The sequence below is a fragment of the Gopherus evgoodei genome, chromosome 3 (assembly GCF_007399415.2).
Source record: "Gopherus evgoodei ecotype Sinaloan lineage chromosome 3, rGopEvg1_v1.p, whole genome shotgun sequence".
Classification (NCBI taxonomy): domain Eukaryota; kingdom Metazoa; phylum Chordata; order Testudines; family Testudinidae; genus Gopherus; species Gopherus evgoodei.
In genome coordinates, this window is record NC_044324.1 from 100,762,918 (window position 1) to 100,782,870 (window position 19,953).

The window sequence follows — 19,953 nt, forward strand, 5'->3', positions numbered from 1 at the left end:
ATGAGGGTAGCCTGTAATTGGTTACGATTGCAGTTAGCTGTTGGCATTTTCATTCATTCTTGTATTCCTGACCACAGCTGAACACTTGCACTTTTAGAATTCTTGCTAAATAGAAAATCAGTTCTGTGTCCTTTGACCTACCAAGTTGCTCCATGCAGTTTGTCCTCTAGTGAGTCTTGAATTCAGATCACTTTTGACTGCTTTGGGGGAGTTGATTAGGGGTGCACATGTACCCTCACATCACATCTTTGCCCATTTCTACAATGTACTGTTTAAAGATTCTGAAAGCTAATTTTTCCTTTATTGGGTTCAGGGTTGGTACAGCTTGTAGTGAGCGTAAAGGTGACTTCAAGCCCCATTTACTTCTCTTTTGATCCTCGACAAGCTGGAGTGGCCATATGACTGCTCTGACTTATGCCAGCTAGAATGGCCCTCTTGGGATCATTCCACTGGCTAGAAATTAGCAGAGTACATTGTGTTCCAGCACCAGTATAATTCACATTCCTTCTACTGATGTGGGAGAAGCAGGCAACAGAAAATGGTTTGTGCCGTCTTTCTACCATCCAAACTTTTGTCCATTGCTGAGGAAAACCTCAGCTGCCCCTTTAGGGCAGCTTTACAGTCACTTTGTGCTGTACCAGCAGCATACAGTGACCTTAAAGGAGACTAAGGATCAAATACTTTATTTCTGATTCCTATAGACTTCTGGGTTCCTGCGTCTACCTCACCTGCAAGTGCTAAAATATTGCCAGAAAGGCTATATGTGTGATATTTCCAGCCCAATCTGAAAAAGGTGATACCAGAAAACTCAAGAGAAGTTCTGGTCTTGTGAAATTGCCTATCAGATTATGCAGACTCAAGCTTTGGATAAATATCTGATCTTCTGTGTGTACATTTCAACCTTTTGAAGTCAGCCCAGGGCTTCTTAAAGCTAAAGTCTCTGACTCTTCTGAAATCACATTAAACCATGTGCAGCTCTGTTAGCTGCTTTCTGAATTCAGCTTACATACAAAATATTTATTGCTGCAAGTGAACTACTTTGGGCTTTCATGTAGGTGAATAAATACTGATGTACCACCAGCACCAATATATGGGTAAGTAAATGTCAAAAGAGCCTTTACTAAAAATATATTTTGTGAGGGTACTTTTTAAAAGCCTTTTTAAAATTCATGGTGTCATTGCTATTTATATAGCACTGACTGTGTTTGTTATACTTTAAGGACACGTGGTTTGAAATCAATAAAACCTCATACTTATACTGCACCTTTCATCCATAGATCTCAAAACATTTTACAACTATTGGGAAATAGCATTATCGCTATTTTGCGGAGGGAGAAACTGAACTTCAGAGAGAGGAAGTGACTTGGGCAAAGTCATATAACAGATAAGTGTCAAAGCTGAGAACAAAACCCAGATCTCCTGAGTCCCAGTTGACAAACTCATATTTACCTATTGCTAGAGCCACAGGAGAATTGTACTCATAATTTTGATAAAATAGGTGGCACAAGTAATGGAAACAAACTTCCAGTATCTCCTCAAAATCTACAGTCAGACAAGGAACGACTAACAGTGCTCTATGCTGTGCATATAAAAACAAGGATCTGTGCCTGCAATTTTCCACTAGCCCTTGTGAGCACAGAATAACCAGTGCAATTTTCTAATGACTTAACTCTTATTTATGTTTAGTTTTCAGGACTTTATCTGCTGTCATTCTTCACAATCCTTGTTGGGCTGGTGCTGTACTCCTCCACCTCAACATACGTAGCCCAGGATCCACGGGTGTATAAGCAGTTTCGAAACCCTTCAGGACCTGTTGTAGACTTGCCAGCAACCGGACAGCTGGAACCTTCAGTAACGTATACCAGTCTAGGCCAGGAGACAGAAGAGGAGCCTCACATCAGAGTTGCCTAAACCCAGGCACTTGTCTTCCACTGATGATTTCAGTGGAGTTTGTATATCCATGGTCCCTGTATTGTACATAGAGAAAGGTATTTACTGGGTACAGTTACACAGGTGAGCTTCAAGGTAGCAATAAGGAAAGCTTGTAAAAGTTACAAACTAATTGTCACTGGGTGTACACTGCAAAGAGGTGCCAGTCCCTTATTTAGGGTGTTAGCAGTATGCTGGTCTCAACAGAATGCTCTGTGTGAATCGCTCACTATTAAACGATCTGTGAAGATATTCAAAATACAAGCTGAAATTACATAGAAATCAAAAGGGTATTTTTGCACCTATTGTGTGATACTTTGCCAAGGCCACACAGAGTTGTGGAAAAGCCACATTTTTACAGCAAGTCCACTTGTACAGTCACTGTTATTTTCTCTCTTTTTAAAATGTGTTTGTTTTGCACAAATAGGTGGGATACTTCTGGTGGCTACACCCTGATGCATTTTTGGTAGCACCTGGATCTTTTGAGAGAAAGGATTAGTGAGTTCAGCTGTACTATCTATCTGGTAGCCCACTTTATATGTAATCTCTGCTATGAGTGCAGGGGAGGGACAATTTACAGTATCAGTCTCTATTCTAGGAATAGGTGTAAAATGAGCATTTTAGCCTTTCTATATTTACAGAAGTGAATTACTGAAGCATTGACCTTTTTATGTTTCATGGAGGATTTCCTGGTGGCTGAGGTTCTGTACCAGGTGACAGGGGAATTACATTTCTGTGGCTGTGTCTAACCTGCAGAAACAGAACAAATTTCCTACTTTTAAAATTAAATCTGTAACTAATTTTCATTTTCTATTTTCCTACATATTGCAGCTCTCATTGGTAATGATATATCAGTCAGACCAAGGCACTTATTTTCAATGCTCAGTGCATATTCAGGAGCCTTCTACTATTCCAGTTCTCTCAGTCCTGTGGTACAGGAGGCTTTGCGTTCCTTTTCCTAACCATGCTAATCTGGAAATATGTACATTTTTAATTAGAACCTTCTTGTGCCATAATCATAAATATTAGTATGATAATACAATGACCTCATGAATATTAAGAATAAGAGTGACCCATCTGCTGCTGGTACTGCAGCAGCATGATGGTATTCATGCCAAAGAGGTGTAGCCAATTATTTTTCATTTATCTACAAAAGTAAAAGAATTTAGCAGTTTTCTGATATTCACCAGGGAATGTGACAGTCCCTCTGAAATAAGGATGTGCTCTAAGCTGTACTTCTGCTGCAGGAAACTCATCAGAAATGTGGAGCATTTAAAACACTTATATTGAATCTGAAGCAGAACCCTGCGAATCTGTAGCCTGTCTTGATTTTTTTTTCCTTTTAAGAGCACAGTGAAAGAAAAAAGTCATTGCTTCATACATCAGTCCAGTTTCCTCTTAAAATTAAGGAAAGGAAGTATAGTCTTGTGTTTAAAGAATAGGATATAGATTTAAGAGAACTCAGTTTTATTCACAGATCTGCCACAGACCTCTTGTGTGATCTTAACCTCTGTGTGGCTTAGTTTCCTAATCTGTATATACAGGGATAGTAATTCTTTACCTCCCTCACAGAAGGACTGTGGGATTAAATTTTTTAAAGTGCTTTAAGATCTTCAGAAAAAAGGAGCCAAGGAAGCAGGACATATTATTATAATAGCTTTTATATATTCATTGTATTGGAAAACAGGGTTTGCAGCAAGGTTGTGGTAAATTGTTGCATTTTCTGCTGGTGGGCATATGAAATGTATTTTAGTTGAATTACATTATTCTGAAGAAGTCAGTTTTAAATGAAAATGTAGGGCTTTATGTAAAAAAAAAATACAACTCACCTATTTCTATGAGAAAAAGAAACTGCACACTCTTGAGATTGGAAAAGGCCATGCAAATCAACCAAGCAGGATGGATTTCTGCTGAAGTATTGTCTTATAGTCCTGTTCTGCAAAGCTATAAAAAGGACTTCTCTGAAGCAGCCTGAGGGAAATTTGCATACAAGTATAAAAATGGTGATGTGTCAATATGCTAATAAATTATTGACTATCTGTTTAATCTCATTCTTCCTGTTGATGAGGAAGAGAGACACAGTCCGTCTCATCATGATTATGCTGCCTTTTATGATCCCACTGCAGTTGAAAAAGAGGGGATTGTAATATTTTCAACCCCCCTCTCTCTCTCTCTCACACACACACACACACACACACACACACACACACACACACACACACACACATGTTCAGAAATCATGAGATTTACCCCCCCCCCAAACACACACCCAAAAAGCTGGGTTCTTTTTATTTTTTTTACTTCTGGTTGGGAACTTTTAGTGGTCATGTTGTAAAGCTTTCCCCTGCAACCATAAGGGCTGAAAACTTAAACAAGCAAACAAAAAAAAGCTGAGATTTTCATATAATGTGACTCCAGGATCTGAGGCTTTAAGAGAAACTACAAATATTGTGAGATTCACAATCTAAAATTACAAGAGTTGGCAACACTGAGATTTTTCACATTCATCCGTATTTGTTGGGCCTCTCCATTCCCAGTTAAGACCTCAAAATAGGTTTTAAGCGGGATTTAGGTGACCAGTCAATTCACCCTTGTGCAGAGGGCCAGCACAAGAACAAGTCCTCAAATCAGGGCTTAACTGGTGCATAGACTTTGTGTAGTCACTGTACAGTTCAAGCCCCTGCCGTATGTTCTCGTCACAACTGTCATTGTTCTTTCAGGTACCCTGAAGAGCATTGGTGGGCACCTGTCATCTCCCAGTCTTTTTGCTACCTTTTATACCAATTAAATACCTTTCTCTGAGCATTATTCCCATGTTAGTCTTGAGACCTTTGAAGACTGGGAGTGTATGTGTGCATGTTTGTTTCATGTTTACATTCCTTCATTTTGCATAATTGTTTTGGTTTACTTCATTCTTAGTATTTATTTTCTAAGCCAGATGTCTGTAGTCTTTTTCTCTCCCTTCTCTCAAATTTTTTACAATAATTTGTAGATGTTTATTAAAGTCTTACTAGGAACAACTGGATCGAAGGCATATCCAGGTCAACTCAGTGACCCAGGAGTTTATACATATAAGGGTTTGAAATCAACTGATGGCTAAGAGGTGCCATCTGAGACAACTGTTATCAGATATCTTAAATGACTTAACTGTATGGAAATAAATTGCAACTGTTCACATATGCACTGTGCACTCAACAACCATCCTGTGTGTTCTTGCACATGAAGAGGTTCATGTCACTAGGATAACTTAGTATGGGGTTGTTTTATTATTATTTTTTATTTTAGTTTTATTTTGTTCAATGGGCTCCAGCTAAAGAGGATGTGTTGAATTGTTCCAATTTGCCAGTAATGGATGGACCTCAAAGGAGAATAGTCATATAGCTTTACAAATACTCTGAATGAAAGCTGAGGTCCAGCAGGGAAAATTTATTATTTCTAGATGTTTCATTTCCTGCAATTCCAGAACTCAGTGGACACCGGCAAGGTTCAGCTATCCAACAGGCAGTGATTGAATTAGGACTTCACCCGCTTTGTGTATATCTTTTCCTTGGAAAAAACTGAGCCTCTACTACCCATTGGCAGTGAGTGGCCCTTAGCAAGGCTGATGTGATTTTCTGCTACTGGATGGAGACCTGCACTGGGAGTCAGAACTTGTCATTTTTCCCAGCTATAAACTTTTTAAATATACAATAATAGACAAAGCAATTGAAAATTTTGCACCACTGTGTCATATGAAAAAGTTTCAATGTATAGTTTAGATATTGCTAACGTGTGCTATTAACATTTTGACAAGCGTGTTGTATTGTTTTCTTTCCCTTTTAAAAAAAAATAGTATTCCCAAGCTAGCTACAAATATAAATTTTACCCCATGGGTAGGATTTTATTGTTAAATGTCATAATTAAGCACACTAATCTTGGCACTGCAAATGGAAATATGAACCAAAACCAACCAAACAAAAACACTCCAACCCCAAACTCCTGCACCAAGCTGAACAAACTTTTCTCTGTTTTGATATTTGCATGCTCCTATATGGACTGGCTTTGACAATGTAATGCCTGTATAATGTTTTCAAATAAAAAAATAAATGCTTTCTGAAAGCAGGGTTATTAGTTTCTTTGCCTGTTTCCTTTCCTGTGGAATAACCTGACATGACTTTCTTGACATATGAATATTTAGCAGGGGGCACTGTAAAATTAAAATCACTGGATGATTTTCAAGTATAGGCAGCATATTTTTGCTACACAGCCATATTTACACAAGCCTGACTTTAGCCATCTTCATGAAATCACTTACTACTAGCCAGGCTTTATTAGGAGCAGTAATATTCCTGCATCGGGGGCTCCTGTGGCTTCTGTTCCTAGGCAGCTGCAGCCATCTCTCCTGGCTTCCTTCTTTGGTGCTCTGCTTCCGGTTTCTACATTCACTGACCCCCAGCCTTGGACACTGCAGCCATCTTTCAGGAAGGCTCCTGAGATGGGGGAAAGGAAAAAGGTGAAGGAAATTAGACACCAGAGGGAAAAAGGGACTGGGCTGGGGGTGGGGGGATCAGAAGGCAGAGGAGGAGAGATAAGACTGGAGATACTTCAGAGTAGGGTGACCAGATGTCCTGATTTTATAGGGACAGTCCTGATTTTGGGGTCTTTTTCTTATATAGGCTTCTATTACCACCCACCCCCATTCCAATTTTTCACACATGCTGTCTGGTCACCCTACTTCAGAGCAGACTGAGAAGATGGAAGAGAAGAAACCCTAGAGTGTGCAGTCAATGCATTCAGTGGAGTTTAAGTATTGACATTCAAGGATACTTGTCAGGATGTGTGTCTGCCCAGTTTTATTTGCATGGCATTCCTGTAAGAAAATCCACCACCATATTTCCCCCATCTCCTGCCCCAGTGCTGGGAATGCAAATGGCTGGCAACTGGTGATCTGATGCCATTTCATACCCTCTTCTCACATCAGCCCAATTGCAGCTGGATGGAGTTCCACAGACAGAGATTCTGAGCTAATGCACGCTTTTATTCAGTGCCAGATTAGCAAGTGTAAATTTGTGCATGTTATCGTGTCTTTAAGTAATGAGTAAGTGTGTGTGGTTTGATTGTGCTAATAATTGCTGTATATTGTCCTCCAAACCTGCACATCCCTGCATCCACCACATTAAAAAATCTCTTGTTATCTTCTGGCTGGAACTTGACCTCTGCCTGTATGAATCCTAATAATAGTGATTGCTTGGAATTACTCTATAAATAACTGTTTACTTGGAAATATTTTCACATGAATGATATCACACATGCTTCAGTATGAAAGGAACGCTGTTAAGTAACATTAGATAATGTTTTATTTAAAAAATTAGTCAACATCTAATGGCAAGAAACATTTTCATTAGTATCACTTTTCTCAGGGAAAACAGGTATTTATTGTTTGTTTGTTTTGTTTTTATTTCAACAGCACCCTACAATGGCAGAAATCCAAAGCCAGCTGCTTACTAGAAAGGTGCCAATGCATGAGAATCAGGAAGTGATATTATCTGCAAATAGAAAGGGCAACTAAGTAGACAATCCTAGTTTCACTGTTTAAGCTTAAAGAAATGCAAAAAAAGTAACCAAAAGGCTTGATTCTCCTCTGCCTCATGTAGCTATTTATAACTCTGGATAGTGAGTGCAAAATGGGTATAAAATGCTAACAAAGCAGAATGGTCATGTTCTACACCCACTTTCAATGCAGTTTACACAATTATAAAGTGACTGTGCAAGGTCCAAATTCTTTGGCCCAGCCAACCTGTGCTTGGCACAAGATCAGACTGGGGAGCTGAGGGCAGGCAGAGAAAATTTTATGATGCCTTTGTGACCCCTGGCTCCTGGAGCTGTCTGGGGAAGAGCACAATTACTGGCATAAGATAAAACAGCCTAAAAGTGTTTTTTTTAATTTATGTCTGGCTGCCCATGGCCCCAAGGGGTTCATGCCAGCAGTGTGGGATACCTAGCGTATAGAGGCATTCTAGCCATGCCCTCTTCCCCTGGAAACATCCCCTCGGCCAGAGGTTAGGAGAGGAGTAGCATAGATTCTATGGCTGCTCTATGTCACCTGGAGCTTCCCCTCATGTAATGGGGAATCCTCCGTGGTGTCAAGTAGTCAGAACAGGAGCCAAAATCTGGGTGAAACGGAAAGACTGAAAGAATCAGGCCCATTTTAAAAATGCATTATTTTTTAATCTAATTTTTTAAAATGCATTCAGTTTTAATACTCTAAGGCAGTGCTATCATTTTCTTTGAAATACTTTATTTACTTTTTTTTCTCAACAGAACCGGTATTCCCTTAAAGTTAGTTTCTAAATGAAAAAAAATAATAATATGGTATTATTCTGGGTTTCCCCTAGCATAAATTAGCTCAGAATCTGGCTCTTTGTGTATAGGCTAACATTTTTTTAGGATCAAAAAATGTTCATGTCATTTTTTCAGAATAGTGTATTTTATGATTTCACTCCACAACCTTGAGATACAGTCAACATTTTAGTGGCAACTGATTATGTGCAGTGTCCCTCAGGCAACTGGCTATTGCTGCCAACATCAATTAATACTTTGCTGTCAAATACATTTATACAAAATATTGCTTTTTATTCCCCACATTCTTGGTCAGAGTAGGCTCGTGCAATTTTAATATAAATGTCAGGTTGCTGTCAGTACAAGGCCGTTTTCCATCCTTCATTTGAAGGAGGTATACACTTGTCAGGGACAAAGTACTGGATTTTCCATGGATAACACATTGACTTCTACTAAAAGCCCTTGCCAAAATAGAGTGGGTGGAGGGCAATGGAAATCTACTTGAGTCTACAAGATCACTGAGCACTAAAGTGGTAAGTAATTTAATTACAATGTTTCAGGATTGGGACATAGGTGAACAAGTGTAGTGGTTCGAGCCAGAGTCATAATGAGGAGTCAGTGCAAGGTCAGAGCCAGATTCAGAGACCAGGGGCAAGGATAAGGAGCATGGCAGGGTTCAGGCATCAGAGAGGAAAGCAGGGTCCAATGTAGCAACCCAGTGAAACTCAGTTGGGCAGATGCTCATGGGGTTTAAATAGGAAGCCCTGACCAATCAGACTTCAGGGTGTTCCTCCAATCAGGCCCAGGGAAGCTCTTCCTAATGTTAGTTCAGGTTGCAAGGTCTCTCCTGCTTGGGTGATTAGTAGCAAGCTGCTGGGTGTGAATGTGGAGGCTAACAGCTGAGTGGGAACCCTGTGGACCCAGCTTCAAGATCTATGGCAGGGGTTGTCAAACTTCATTGCACAGAGACCCCTTTCTGACAACAACAATTACTACATGACCCCAGGAGGGGGAGGACCGAAGTCTGAGCCCACCTGAGCCCTGACGCACCAAAGCCCAAGCCTGATCCCAATTGCCCCACAAGGGGCGGGGAGCAAAGCTGAAGCCCAAGGGCTTCAGCCCCAGGGAGGAGGCCTGTAACCTGAACCCTGCCACCCAGGGCTAAAGCCCTCGGGCTTTGGCTTCAGCCCTGAACGCTGGGTCTCGGGCTTCAACTTCGGCCTCAGGAAGTCTTAACACCAGCTCTGGTGACCCCATTAAAACAGGGTCATGACCCACTTTGGGATCCCGAGCCACAGTTTGAGAACCACTAATCTATGGGATCATTACATTATATTAGAGACACTTCACATCCAGAATAACTAATCTGGTAGTAGATGGGATTGGATATTATACATGCCGAATGACTGGAAATCTGTGGCACTGGATCAAAATCATGCTCGACTGCACATATTTAACTCAGCTAGTTGTTTTCTCAGATACCATCAAGTTTCACAGAAGGCTGGCCTCGTGCCAGTTTCACAGCAAACTAGCAATCCAAATTTGTATATTCTTAAAATGACTGCTTTTCTAAATGAAAGTCCTGAGGGAGAATGGACTAATCACAAGAATAATCAAAGTAATCTTATCACATGACTCCCCATGAGCATTTGTTTGAATTCTCTAGCTTAGTTTTTGGCATTAAATAGATTTTTAGACGCTAACTAGATGTCACACATACATGCACGTGCAACTGGTTGGATGGATTTCATAACTCTTGCATATCCCCAAGACTACTTCTCTTTTCTTTTTAATTAAAATTAACAGACGCCTCACAAAACAGGATGACAACTTTAGTCAGTTAAACCTATGTTAAAATTCAGATTTACCACACTTCACTCTGCATTTAGGATTCAATTAATGGTCAAACTGATGAGGTGCCTTGAAAGAGCAAAGCTGCTTGCTTTCACATAGTGACCTAGAGATGTTGGCAGACATATGTTCCAATTGGGGCTCATGCTGGTGATGGGACAACAGGCATGCAAGTGGACCGGCCACCCCAGCCAACAAAGGCACACACAAAAAATCTTTCAATGAACAACTTTTCTCTCTCTAGCTTTATTCCTGAGATTTAGGTTGCATGCAGCACATAACAAAAGGAATATGGCTTTCTATAAACCACAAGAAAATAGCAGTCTATGATCCAGCCCTCTAACAATTGGATTTCTGGCACTTCACTTCTTTGACTATCAGGTAGCTGCTTTTTTAGAGTTGCCTGGTTTTCTTTCCTAGCACCCACAGTACCTTCCTCTACTCCGTCAATGACACTGGCTAAAACCTGCTTCTTTTTCCGTGTCACTGACCACATCACACCACCCCCTGCCTCTTTTGAATCCCTAAACTGGCTCCCTTTGCTTCACCTCCTCAAGTTCAAACCTCTTGCTCTCATTTCCAGGCCCTTGACAATGCTGCTTTTCCTCTGATAGCACTTTACACTCTGCTATCTCCGCTTTACTAATGTGGGCTGCCTGAGCAACTTACTTGAAACTTCTCATGCAAATGGTTTTTAGTCTTGGGTATATTTGTACAGCACCCCCCAGAAAAACGGGTCCTCAGTCCTGACATGCCAGGATCAGGACTCACAGTACTCTGCTTGTGTACCAGGGACAGGCCGGCACATAGGCCACAAATGGGGGATTTGCAACTGATTCCAGCTTCAGAAGTGGGGCAAGCAGAATTTATGTGGAGCACTGTGGCCTGCTGCAGGGCAGGATGTAAAAGGGAGTTTCAGACACTAATGCAGGTGTCTAGCCCAAGGTCCACTGTGCTTCAACAGCTGCTATGGGAACTACAAGTTGTGGACTACAAATGGCGGCATGCTGGGAGAACTCCCAGGTTCCTGCCAGGAAGGAAGACCCCTCTGCCCCTCCCAGCAGGAAGTTCAGCACTGGCTGAAGCTGGGAGCATGAGGCAGGCAAGCAGAGAGGGGCTGCTGGACTGTAATCCTGTTTGTGTTTCTTTGCAGGTAGGACCAAAAAGGGTTACAAGAGCCCCTGAGAGGGGTTTAAATGACCCCACAGGAGCACACTAGCTTGTTTTTTGGGGGGTTAGTTATTGTGGGAGTTAGGGGGTTGTTTGATACAAAGTCTCCTCTGCCCACAAGGCAGCCTTACCCTATCTTGAAAACCTCAGACTGGGCCAGTAGATGGGAGTGGGGGGAGCTACACAGGCCCAATTATAAGGGATGTAGAAAGGGGGCATTTCTCACTCCTCAGCTTTCAGCTTCGGGGGGACAACAATATCTTTCCCTCTTCCCACTGGTTTTGGCCAAATAAGGAGGGTAGGGCTGGACCCAGGGCTGGTGCAACCATTTAGACGACCTAGGTGGTCGCCTAGGGTGCTGGGATTTGGGGGTGCCATTTTCTTCGGCAGGGACTGCAGCAGCCAGATCTTCGGCCGCCCCGGTTGCCACCGGCATTTAGGCGGAGGGAGCTGGAGTAGGGGAGCATGGGGAGGGCCGCCTGCAGCAAGTAAGGGGGGGTGGCACGCAGGGGAACTCCCCACCCCAGCTCACCCCTGCCCCCCCCTGCGCACAACATCGCTGCTTCACTTATCCCGCCTCCCAGGCTTGCAGCGCCAATCAGCTTAGGTGCCACAAGCCTGGGACGCGGGAGAAGTGAAGCAGCGATGGGGTGCTCGTGCGCGGAGCAGGGGTGAGCTGGGGTGGGGGGGGTGTCTCAGGGCGGAGGGTGGGGGATGGGGAGCTGCCGCAAGGGGGGGGGCCTCAGGGCGAGGTGGGGAGCTGCTGCGGGGTGGGCCTCAGGGTGGGGGTGTGGGGGGAGGTGCAGGCTGGAAGTTTCGCCTAGGGCACCAAACATCCTTGCACCGGCCCTGGCTGGACCAGAAAGAACAGATATCAAGCTGGGGCTGCTGCTTTGGGAAGGGAGTGCTCAGGAAGCAATGCACCAGGCCAGCTGAGCAGAAGCCTCCCTGGACTTGCAGGAAGCTGCAGAGAGATTCTCTCCACAGCTGCCCTGTGCCTCTCTCTGTTTTGCCAGGCCTCTTTCCTCCTGGCTCACAGGGCTTGAGAGCAGGGCAGGCAGGCGTTAAAGCCCCTGACTGCCCACCCAGCAGTAGCTTCTCCTCCCACCTTTTAGCAGACAGGTAGGGTGCCTTGAGGGATTGATCCTTGGGAGGGGACACCTGGAGGAGGCACTTGGGCTGGGGATAGGAACCTTGTGGGTGGAGGAGCAGGTATGGGGGCAGGGGGAGAAGGGGAACTTGAGGTGGGGAAGGAGAGATCTGGATGGCCTCTTGGAAACTGAGGCCATTCTAGGAATTCTTGGGGAGGAGGCACCTGTGAGAGGACAAGGGGAACCTTGTGGACATATGCAAAGGAGAGCTGGGGGATATGCAGCTGCCTTTTGAAGGGAGCAACAAGAGTGGGACCTTGGGGACAGAAGAGGGGGGAGCTGGGGAGTAGGGAGAGGGAGCCAGAGACTTGAAGGGGAGAGCTGGGAAATCTAGGAGAGGGAAAATTGGGGACCTTGGGAAGATAAGTGGTATCTTGGGAGGCAGAGTGGGGGGACATCATGGGTCTAGGTTTATGTGATACCTTGCTGGTAGAGGAATATTAGAAAAGGCAGACAAGTGCAGGGACAGGGCAGTGGGGGAGAAATGGGTGATGTGGGACCTTTCAGGGAATGAAGGAGGAGAGTATGGGCTTGGGAGAAGAAGATGAGAATTAGGGGATTCTGGGAGAAAAAGGGGAAATGACAGAATGGTGTCAGGGAGGAGAGGAAGATAAGTGATGAGGGGTGTTTATAGTATAGGGAAGAGAGGATGTGGGTTGTTTCAGAGATAGGAGAGAGAGAGGCTAGCGGGAACCCAGCAGCCTCATGGAATTGGGACCTTATAATACTGAGTGGAGAAGGGAGTTGTCCCCAGCACCCGCCCCTAAACTTTTCAGGCAAAGTTATAGCCTGCAATGTTCTGAAGTTCATGGACACAAGGTGCTGATTGCCTTCAACAGGATTAATCTCAAATGAAAGAAAACACATTTTGCCTTAACTTCTATAGTTGTTGTAAGGGGGATGTTCTTCTTCACTGCAATTTTCTTTGATTCCGCTCCAGACATTGTAAGGTAACAGGTCTCTTTCACATCAGAATGTAATTTCCATTTACTTCTATTAACCTCATAAAGTGGAGACTTTTATTCATATTGTAACAGAATTCTCCTCAGCTTCTAATGACATTGTAATGTTACCTGCCCTTTCACATCATAATGTTGTTGCCTCTAGCTCCTACTGAGCTCATAGACTCATAGACTCATAGACTAATAGGTCAGAAGGGACCAATCTGATCATCTAGTCTGACCTCCTGCACAAGGCAGGCCACAGAACCCCACCCATCCAATTTTATAACAACCCCTATCCCAGGATCGAGTTATTGAAATCTTCAAAACTGGTTTGAAGACCTCAAGCTGCAGAGAAACCACCAGCAAGCGACCCGTGCCCCACGCTGCAGGGGAAGGCGAAAAACCTCCAGGGCCCCTGCCAATCCGCCCTGGAGGAAAATTCCTTCCCGACCCCAAATATGGCGATCAGCTAAACCCTGAGCATGTGGGCAAGACTCACCAGCCAGCGCCCAAGAAGGAATTCTCTGCAGTAACTCAGTTCCCATGTCATCCAACATCTCCCCGCAGATCACTGAGCAGACCTATCTGGTGGTAATCCAAGATCAATTGCCCAAATTAACAATCCTATCATAACATCCCCTCCATATACTTATCAAGCTTTGTCTTAAAGCCAGGAAAGTCTTTTGCCCCGACTACTTCCCTCGGAAGGCTGTTCCAGAACTTCACTCCCCTAATGGTTAGAAACCTTCGTCTAATTTCAAGTCTAAACTTCCTAATATCCAGTTTATACCCATTCGTCCTCGTGCCTACATTAGTACTAAACTTAAATAATTCCTCTCCCTCCCTAACGTTAACCCCCCTGATATATTTATATAGAGCAAGCATATCCCCCCGCAGCCTTCTTTTGGCCAGGCTAAACAAGCCAAGCTCTGAGTCTCCTTTCATAAGGCAGTTTTTCCATTCCTCGGATCATCCTTGTAGCCCGTCTCTGAACCTGTTCCAGTTTGAATTCATCCTTCTTGTACATGGGACACCAGAACTGCACACAGTATTCCAGATGGGGTCTCACCAACGCCTTGTATAACGGTACTAACACCTCCTTATCCTTGCAGGAAATACCCCGCCTGATGCATCCCAAAATCGCATTTGCTTTTTTAACAGCCGTATCACATTGGCGACTCATAGTCATCCTGCTATCAACCAGCACCCCAAGGTCCTTCTCCTCCTCCGTCGCTTCCAACTGATGCGCCCCCAACGTATATCCAAAATTCTTATTATTAGTTCCTAAATGCATAACCTTGCACTTTTCACTATTGTATTTCATCCTGTTCCTATTACTCCAGTTAACAAGGTGGTTCAGATCTTCCTGAATAGTATCCCTGTCCTTCTCCGTGTTAGCAATACCCCCCAGCTTCGTGTCATCCGCAAACTTTATTAGCACATTCCCGCTCTTTGTGCCAAGGTCAGTAATAAAAAGGTTAAATAAGATCGGTCCCAAAACCGATCCTTGAGGGACTCCACTAGTGACCTCCTTCCAGCCTGACAATTCACCTTTCAATACGACCCTCTGGAGTCTCCCCTTTAACCAGTTCCTTATCCAACTAACAACTTTCGTATTCATTCCCATCTTTTGCAATTTGACTAACAGTTCCCCGTGCGGAACCGTGTCGAACGCCTTACTGAAATCTAGGTAAATTATATCTACCGCATTTCCTTTATCTAAGTAATCCGTCACCTTCTCAAAGAAGGAGATCAGATTGGTTTGGCACGATCTACCTTTAGTAACTCCGTGTTGCAATTCGTCCCAATTACCATTGACCTCTATGTCCTTGACTACTTTCTCCCTTAAAATTTTTTCCAAGACCTTGCATACTACAGACGTCAAGCTAACAGGCCTATAATTACCCGGATCACTTTTATTCCCTTTCTTAAAAATAGGAACCACATTAGCAATCCTCCAATCATACGGCACAACCCCCGAGTTTACCGACTGCTTAAAAATTTTCGCTAACGGGCTCGCAATTTCACGCGCCAGTTCCTTTAATATCCTCGGATGGAGATTGTCCGGGCCCTCCGACTTCGTCCCATCGAGCTGTTCAAGTACGGCCTCTACCTCAGTTGCGGTAATATCCACTTCCATATCCACATTCCCGTTTATCATCCCTCCATCATCCCAAGGTTCACTAGTCTTATTAAAAACTGAAGCAAAGTACTTGTTTAGATGTTGGGCCATGCCTAGGTTATCCTTGATCTCCATTCCATCCTCAGTGTATAGCGGCCCCACTTCTTCTTTCTTTGTTTTCTTCTTATTTATGTGGCTGTAGAACCTTTTACTATTGGTTTTGATTCCCTTTGCAAGGTCCAGTTCAATGCGGCTTTTAGCCTTCCTCACTTTATCCCTACACGTTCTGACCTCACCAAGGTAGCTTTCCTTGCTGATCCTGCCTTTCTTCCACTCCCTGTAAGCTGTCTGCTTTTGTCTAATCCCCTCTCTGAGTTGTTTGCTCATCCAGTTTGGCCTACGACTCCTGCCCATGGTTTTTTTCCCCTTTCTCGGGATGCAGGCTTCCGACAGTCTCCGCAGCTGCGACTTAAAGTAATTCCAGGCCTCCTCCGCATTCAAATCCACTAATTCCTCCGTCCAATCCACTTCCCTAACTAATTTCCTTAACTCTTTAAAATTAGCCCTCGAGAAGTCAAAAACCCTAATCCCAGATCTACATTTGTTTATCCTTCCATCTAGTTTGAACTGAATCAGCTCATGATCACTCGAACCAAGGTTGTCCCCTACCACCATTTCTTCTACGAGGTCCTCACTGCTCACCAACACCAAATCTAAAATGGCATCTCCTCTCGTAGGTACTTCAATTACTTGATGAAGAAATCCATCCGCTATCACATCCAGAAAAATCTGACCCCTATTATTCTTGCAAGTACTCGTCCTCCAGTCTATATCTGGAAAGTTGAAGCCCCCCATAATCACACATTTCCCCTTTGTGTTTACTTCATTTCACATCATAATGTTCTTGCCTCTAGCTCCTACTGAGCTAATGTACCAAGTCTTTGACACATTGTCCTATAATTGCTTCAGACTTCTCCTGAACTGGACCTCTCTCACTGTAACTTCAGTCCTTTACACAGTACTCTTTGACTGTATATAATGCTTTCTTACCTAACATAGTCCTCAGACCTGCAATGTGGTCCATGCAAGAGGAACCTTATGCCCAAGAGGTTCCCAGTGATCTGAATAGGACATGGTGGGATGTATAAGGATCTGGCCATCTGGATAAGATTGCAGGATTGGAGCCCTAATTGTTTATGCAGCTTTCAGTGTTTGTACTCAGTTCTACATCTCTGAAATCAGAGAGGAATTCAAAATGAACTGCAAGAAGTATATGAATGATTCTTTCCCAGAAGCTGTCTTTTTGGGCGCTTACATAAATATATATTAAAAGCAAGTGTTTTCAGCCCCAAAAGGGGATTAATAAATAAACAATAATACAAATAAATGCATCCCCCCAAACACTCCCCATTTGGAGCCCAGTGCTGAATTCCTTGCCCACCAAATATAAACCTTTTATTTTTAGACAGGAGACATCAGGAGATATATTCTGTAGGGCAGCCCTGAAGAGATGATGTTCACTGTGCATGAGAGAGGTGTTCCTGCTTAGAGGGAAAGGGATAACCTGCTTTGGGTTAGTGTTTGTTTCATGATATTGATGCTAGCTTATTGACTTTTCTTTTTAAAATCATTTGATGGGAAATTAGTGAGAGAGTTTGGGATACTATGACTGGGTTGTATGGGGATTTGCAAGTGGCATTTTATTCTAGTTTAGAGTTCCAGATAGTACAGGCAGGCTTTCTTTTGTTACTTACATTTTTTTTGTTTGAAAATGTTTGAAAATCTTCAAAAAGGTATGAAACTGCACCTGGTCAGTCAACATTTTGTGGAAGAGGTAATTCCCAGTCTCCATGTTTAATGTTCTCTTTCTGACTTTATTTTTATTTGGCTAGCAATAGGCCAAGGGAAAGAGGGTGAGGAAGGTAAATCCTCAGAGTAGCAGGGTTTTTTTTCTTTTGGAGGAGTTGTGGGGCTCTTCAACCCTCTGCTAGGAGAGCTCCATCTCTGTATCCATGTGATTCACACCGCATTGATTAAGTTGTTTCCCCTTTCCACTTGTGCTTCTGATGGCTTTACACATGCAATACACTTTGCTGTATCAGGTTAAGTGGAAGTAAAGCATGCATTGCAATATATACGAATGTACACTAAAGGAAGGATCGTGACTATTAACACTGAAAGTTTCTATTCACATCCATACTCTGCACAGTATTTATCTGTGAACTACAGAAATAAAAGCTTGAGTATTCTGATTTTTATAAATGTAAAGGTGCAGTGCACAGAAAAAAGACCCAGACAATAACCACATACACTACAAAAAGTATAATAATATAATGGAGAGAGATTTCTATGCTGAAGTATCACCATTCACCATTTCTATCCATTTTGAGTACCAGGGCGGCCTTCCTTGGCAGTTTCTACCTTTAAGACCATAGCATCCACCTCACAAAATACACATTTTTTGTAATTCCTCTTGGCTGAAAGGAAGCAATGGTAATACTTTCACTTCTTAGCATCATCTGTCCAAAGTTCCCAATGAATTGTTATAGGAGTGGGTGGGTAAGATTCTGTGGCCTGCATTGTGTGGGAGGTCAGACTAGATGATCATAATGGTCCCTTCTGACCTTAAAGTCTATAAGTCTAATTTACAATCATGTGCATCTCTGGGCCTATTCAGGGCTTGTGGTAGAGTTTAATTTCCAGCCCTTCTCCCTCCCCCCCAGCTTAGTTCTCTGTAAAGGATAGCTACTCAGGCTTTGTGTGTGTCAAGTTGATTTTCAAGATATATACTTACAAATAATGGTATATTAAACGTGGATAGAAAGGAGTTTCAATCTGCCAAAACATATAGATGATGGTCTAACGGAAACTCAGTAGGATTTAGGGTACAAAATGCTTAAGTCAGTTTTGAAAAATTGACTTGATATCGCAAGCATTTAAACAGAGAAGGGCTCCACAGCATATAATTTGGATTCTATACAGTTCTTTTAAACTTACAGGCTTAGTCCCAATGGTATTAAAACATTTATTTCTTATAACTACCCCAGGCCTGCTGTTAGCCAACTGCATTTTGTGGATGACACCTACACCAGACCGACTCAGTCCTTGCTTTGTCTTCTGAGACAGCTAAATAGTGTCAAATTCTGGGGAAAGAGGGGTGATTATGGGGTAGCCATCCCACTGTGGTAACAGTCTTCCATTGTTATCAACCCAAGTTATATAAAAATCTTCCAAATTATTTATTGATTTATTTTTAGTTGGATATATTTGATACTACTCAACATCTAAAAGCCATTAAAGAAATATAATTTAAAATAATGGTGAGAGAGTATTTGAGATACATGGTTCCTTTGCCCCATTTTGTATAGTTTAGCTATTAATTTTTAAACACACTAATGAATACTGTGTGCAGTTCTGGTCACCCCATCTCAAAAAAAAGTATAAGAATCGGAGAAGGTACAGAGAAGGGCAACAAAAATGCTAAGTATGGACCAGCTTCTATATGAGGAGAGATTTAAAAAGACTAGGAATGCTCAGTTTAGAAAAGAGTTTACTGGGGTTAGGGATATCACAGAGGTCTATAAAATCATGACTGGTGTGGAGAAAGTAAATAAGGAAGTGTTATTTACCCCTTCACATAATACAAGAGGCAGGGGGGTCACTCAATGAAATTAAAAAGCAGCAGGTTTAAAACAAACATAAGGAATTACTTCTTCATATAATGCACAATCAACCTGTGGAGCTCAGTGCTGGGGGATGCTGTGAATGCGAAAAGTATAATTAGGTTCAGAAAGGAGTTAGATAGATTCATGGAGGATAGGACCATCAAGAGCTATTAGCCAAGGTGGTCTGGGATGCAGCCCTATGGTCTGAGTGTCCCTAAACTTCCAACTGCCAGAATCTGGGACTGGATGACGGGATGGATCACTTGATAATTGCCCTGTTCTGTTCATTCCATTTGCAACATCTGTCACTGGTCAGGGTCAGAAAAAAGGACACTGGGCTAGATGGCCCACTGGTTTGACCCAGTATGGGCATTCTTATATTCTTTTACGTAAAACAAATGCAAGCACTGAATTGTTTTTACCAGAGATACTTGAATCTTTTGCACATTTATATCTGTTGCTCCTATTTTAAAAAATAGGAGCAGCCTAATGGATTTTGCATTTAGAGAGAAAGGGTAACCACTGAGAATACATACACAAAGAGGATTCTTGAAATGATGCATTGCACTTTTGAGCTGTCAGCTGGATGTTTCCCTTTAACTGGTCTGTCTCAGTTTGGATTTTAATAGTTCCTGTGCTGCCTCACCCTTAAGGATGCCTTTAGGCACCTGTATATGTAGAGCAATCTGTATAAAATGTTATCTTACAGCAGACAGCTGCAGTTTTTCACCTTTTCTGGAACTCTAATATGCAAACACTGATTGGGTTGATGATCCCTTTTTTCCTCTTATCCAGTTTTGAGA

At 42.7% G+C, this 19,953-nt stretch overlaps 1 protein-coding gene and 1 long non-coding RNA gene across 2 annotated transcripts in view; both read left to right on the forward strand.

The window, feature by feature from the left end:
- The window catches only part of SLC35F1 (solute carrier family 35 member F1), a 375,314-nt gene extending 370,466 nt beyond the window's left edge, over positions 1 to 4,848 (forward strand). The window contains exon 8 of the mRNA XM_030556184.1: positions 1,687 to 4,848. Coding sequence (XP_030412044.1) covers positions 1,687 to 1,911 — 225 coding nt within the window. The 3' untranslated portion in view covers positions 1,912 to 4,848. The remainder of the gene's footprint in view (positions 1 to 1,686) is intronic.
- A 6,328-nt stretch (positions 4,849 to 11,176) lies between these two features.
- Positions 11,177 to 19,953, forward strand: part of LOC115648506 — an 81,406-nt gene continuing 72,629 nt past the window's right edge. Inside the window, exon 1 of the long non-coding RNA XR_003999578.1 lies at positions 11,177 to 11,251. This is a non-coding gene — a long non-coding RNA (uncharacterized LOC115648506). The remainder of the gene's footprint in view (positions 11,252 to 19,953) is intronic.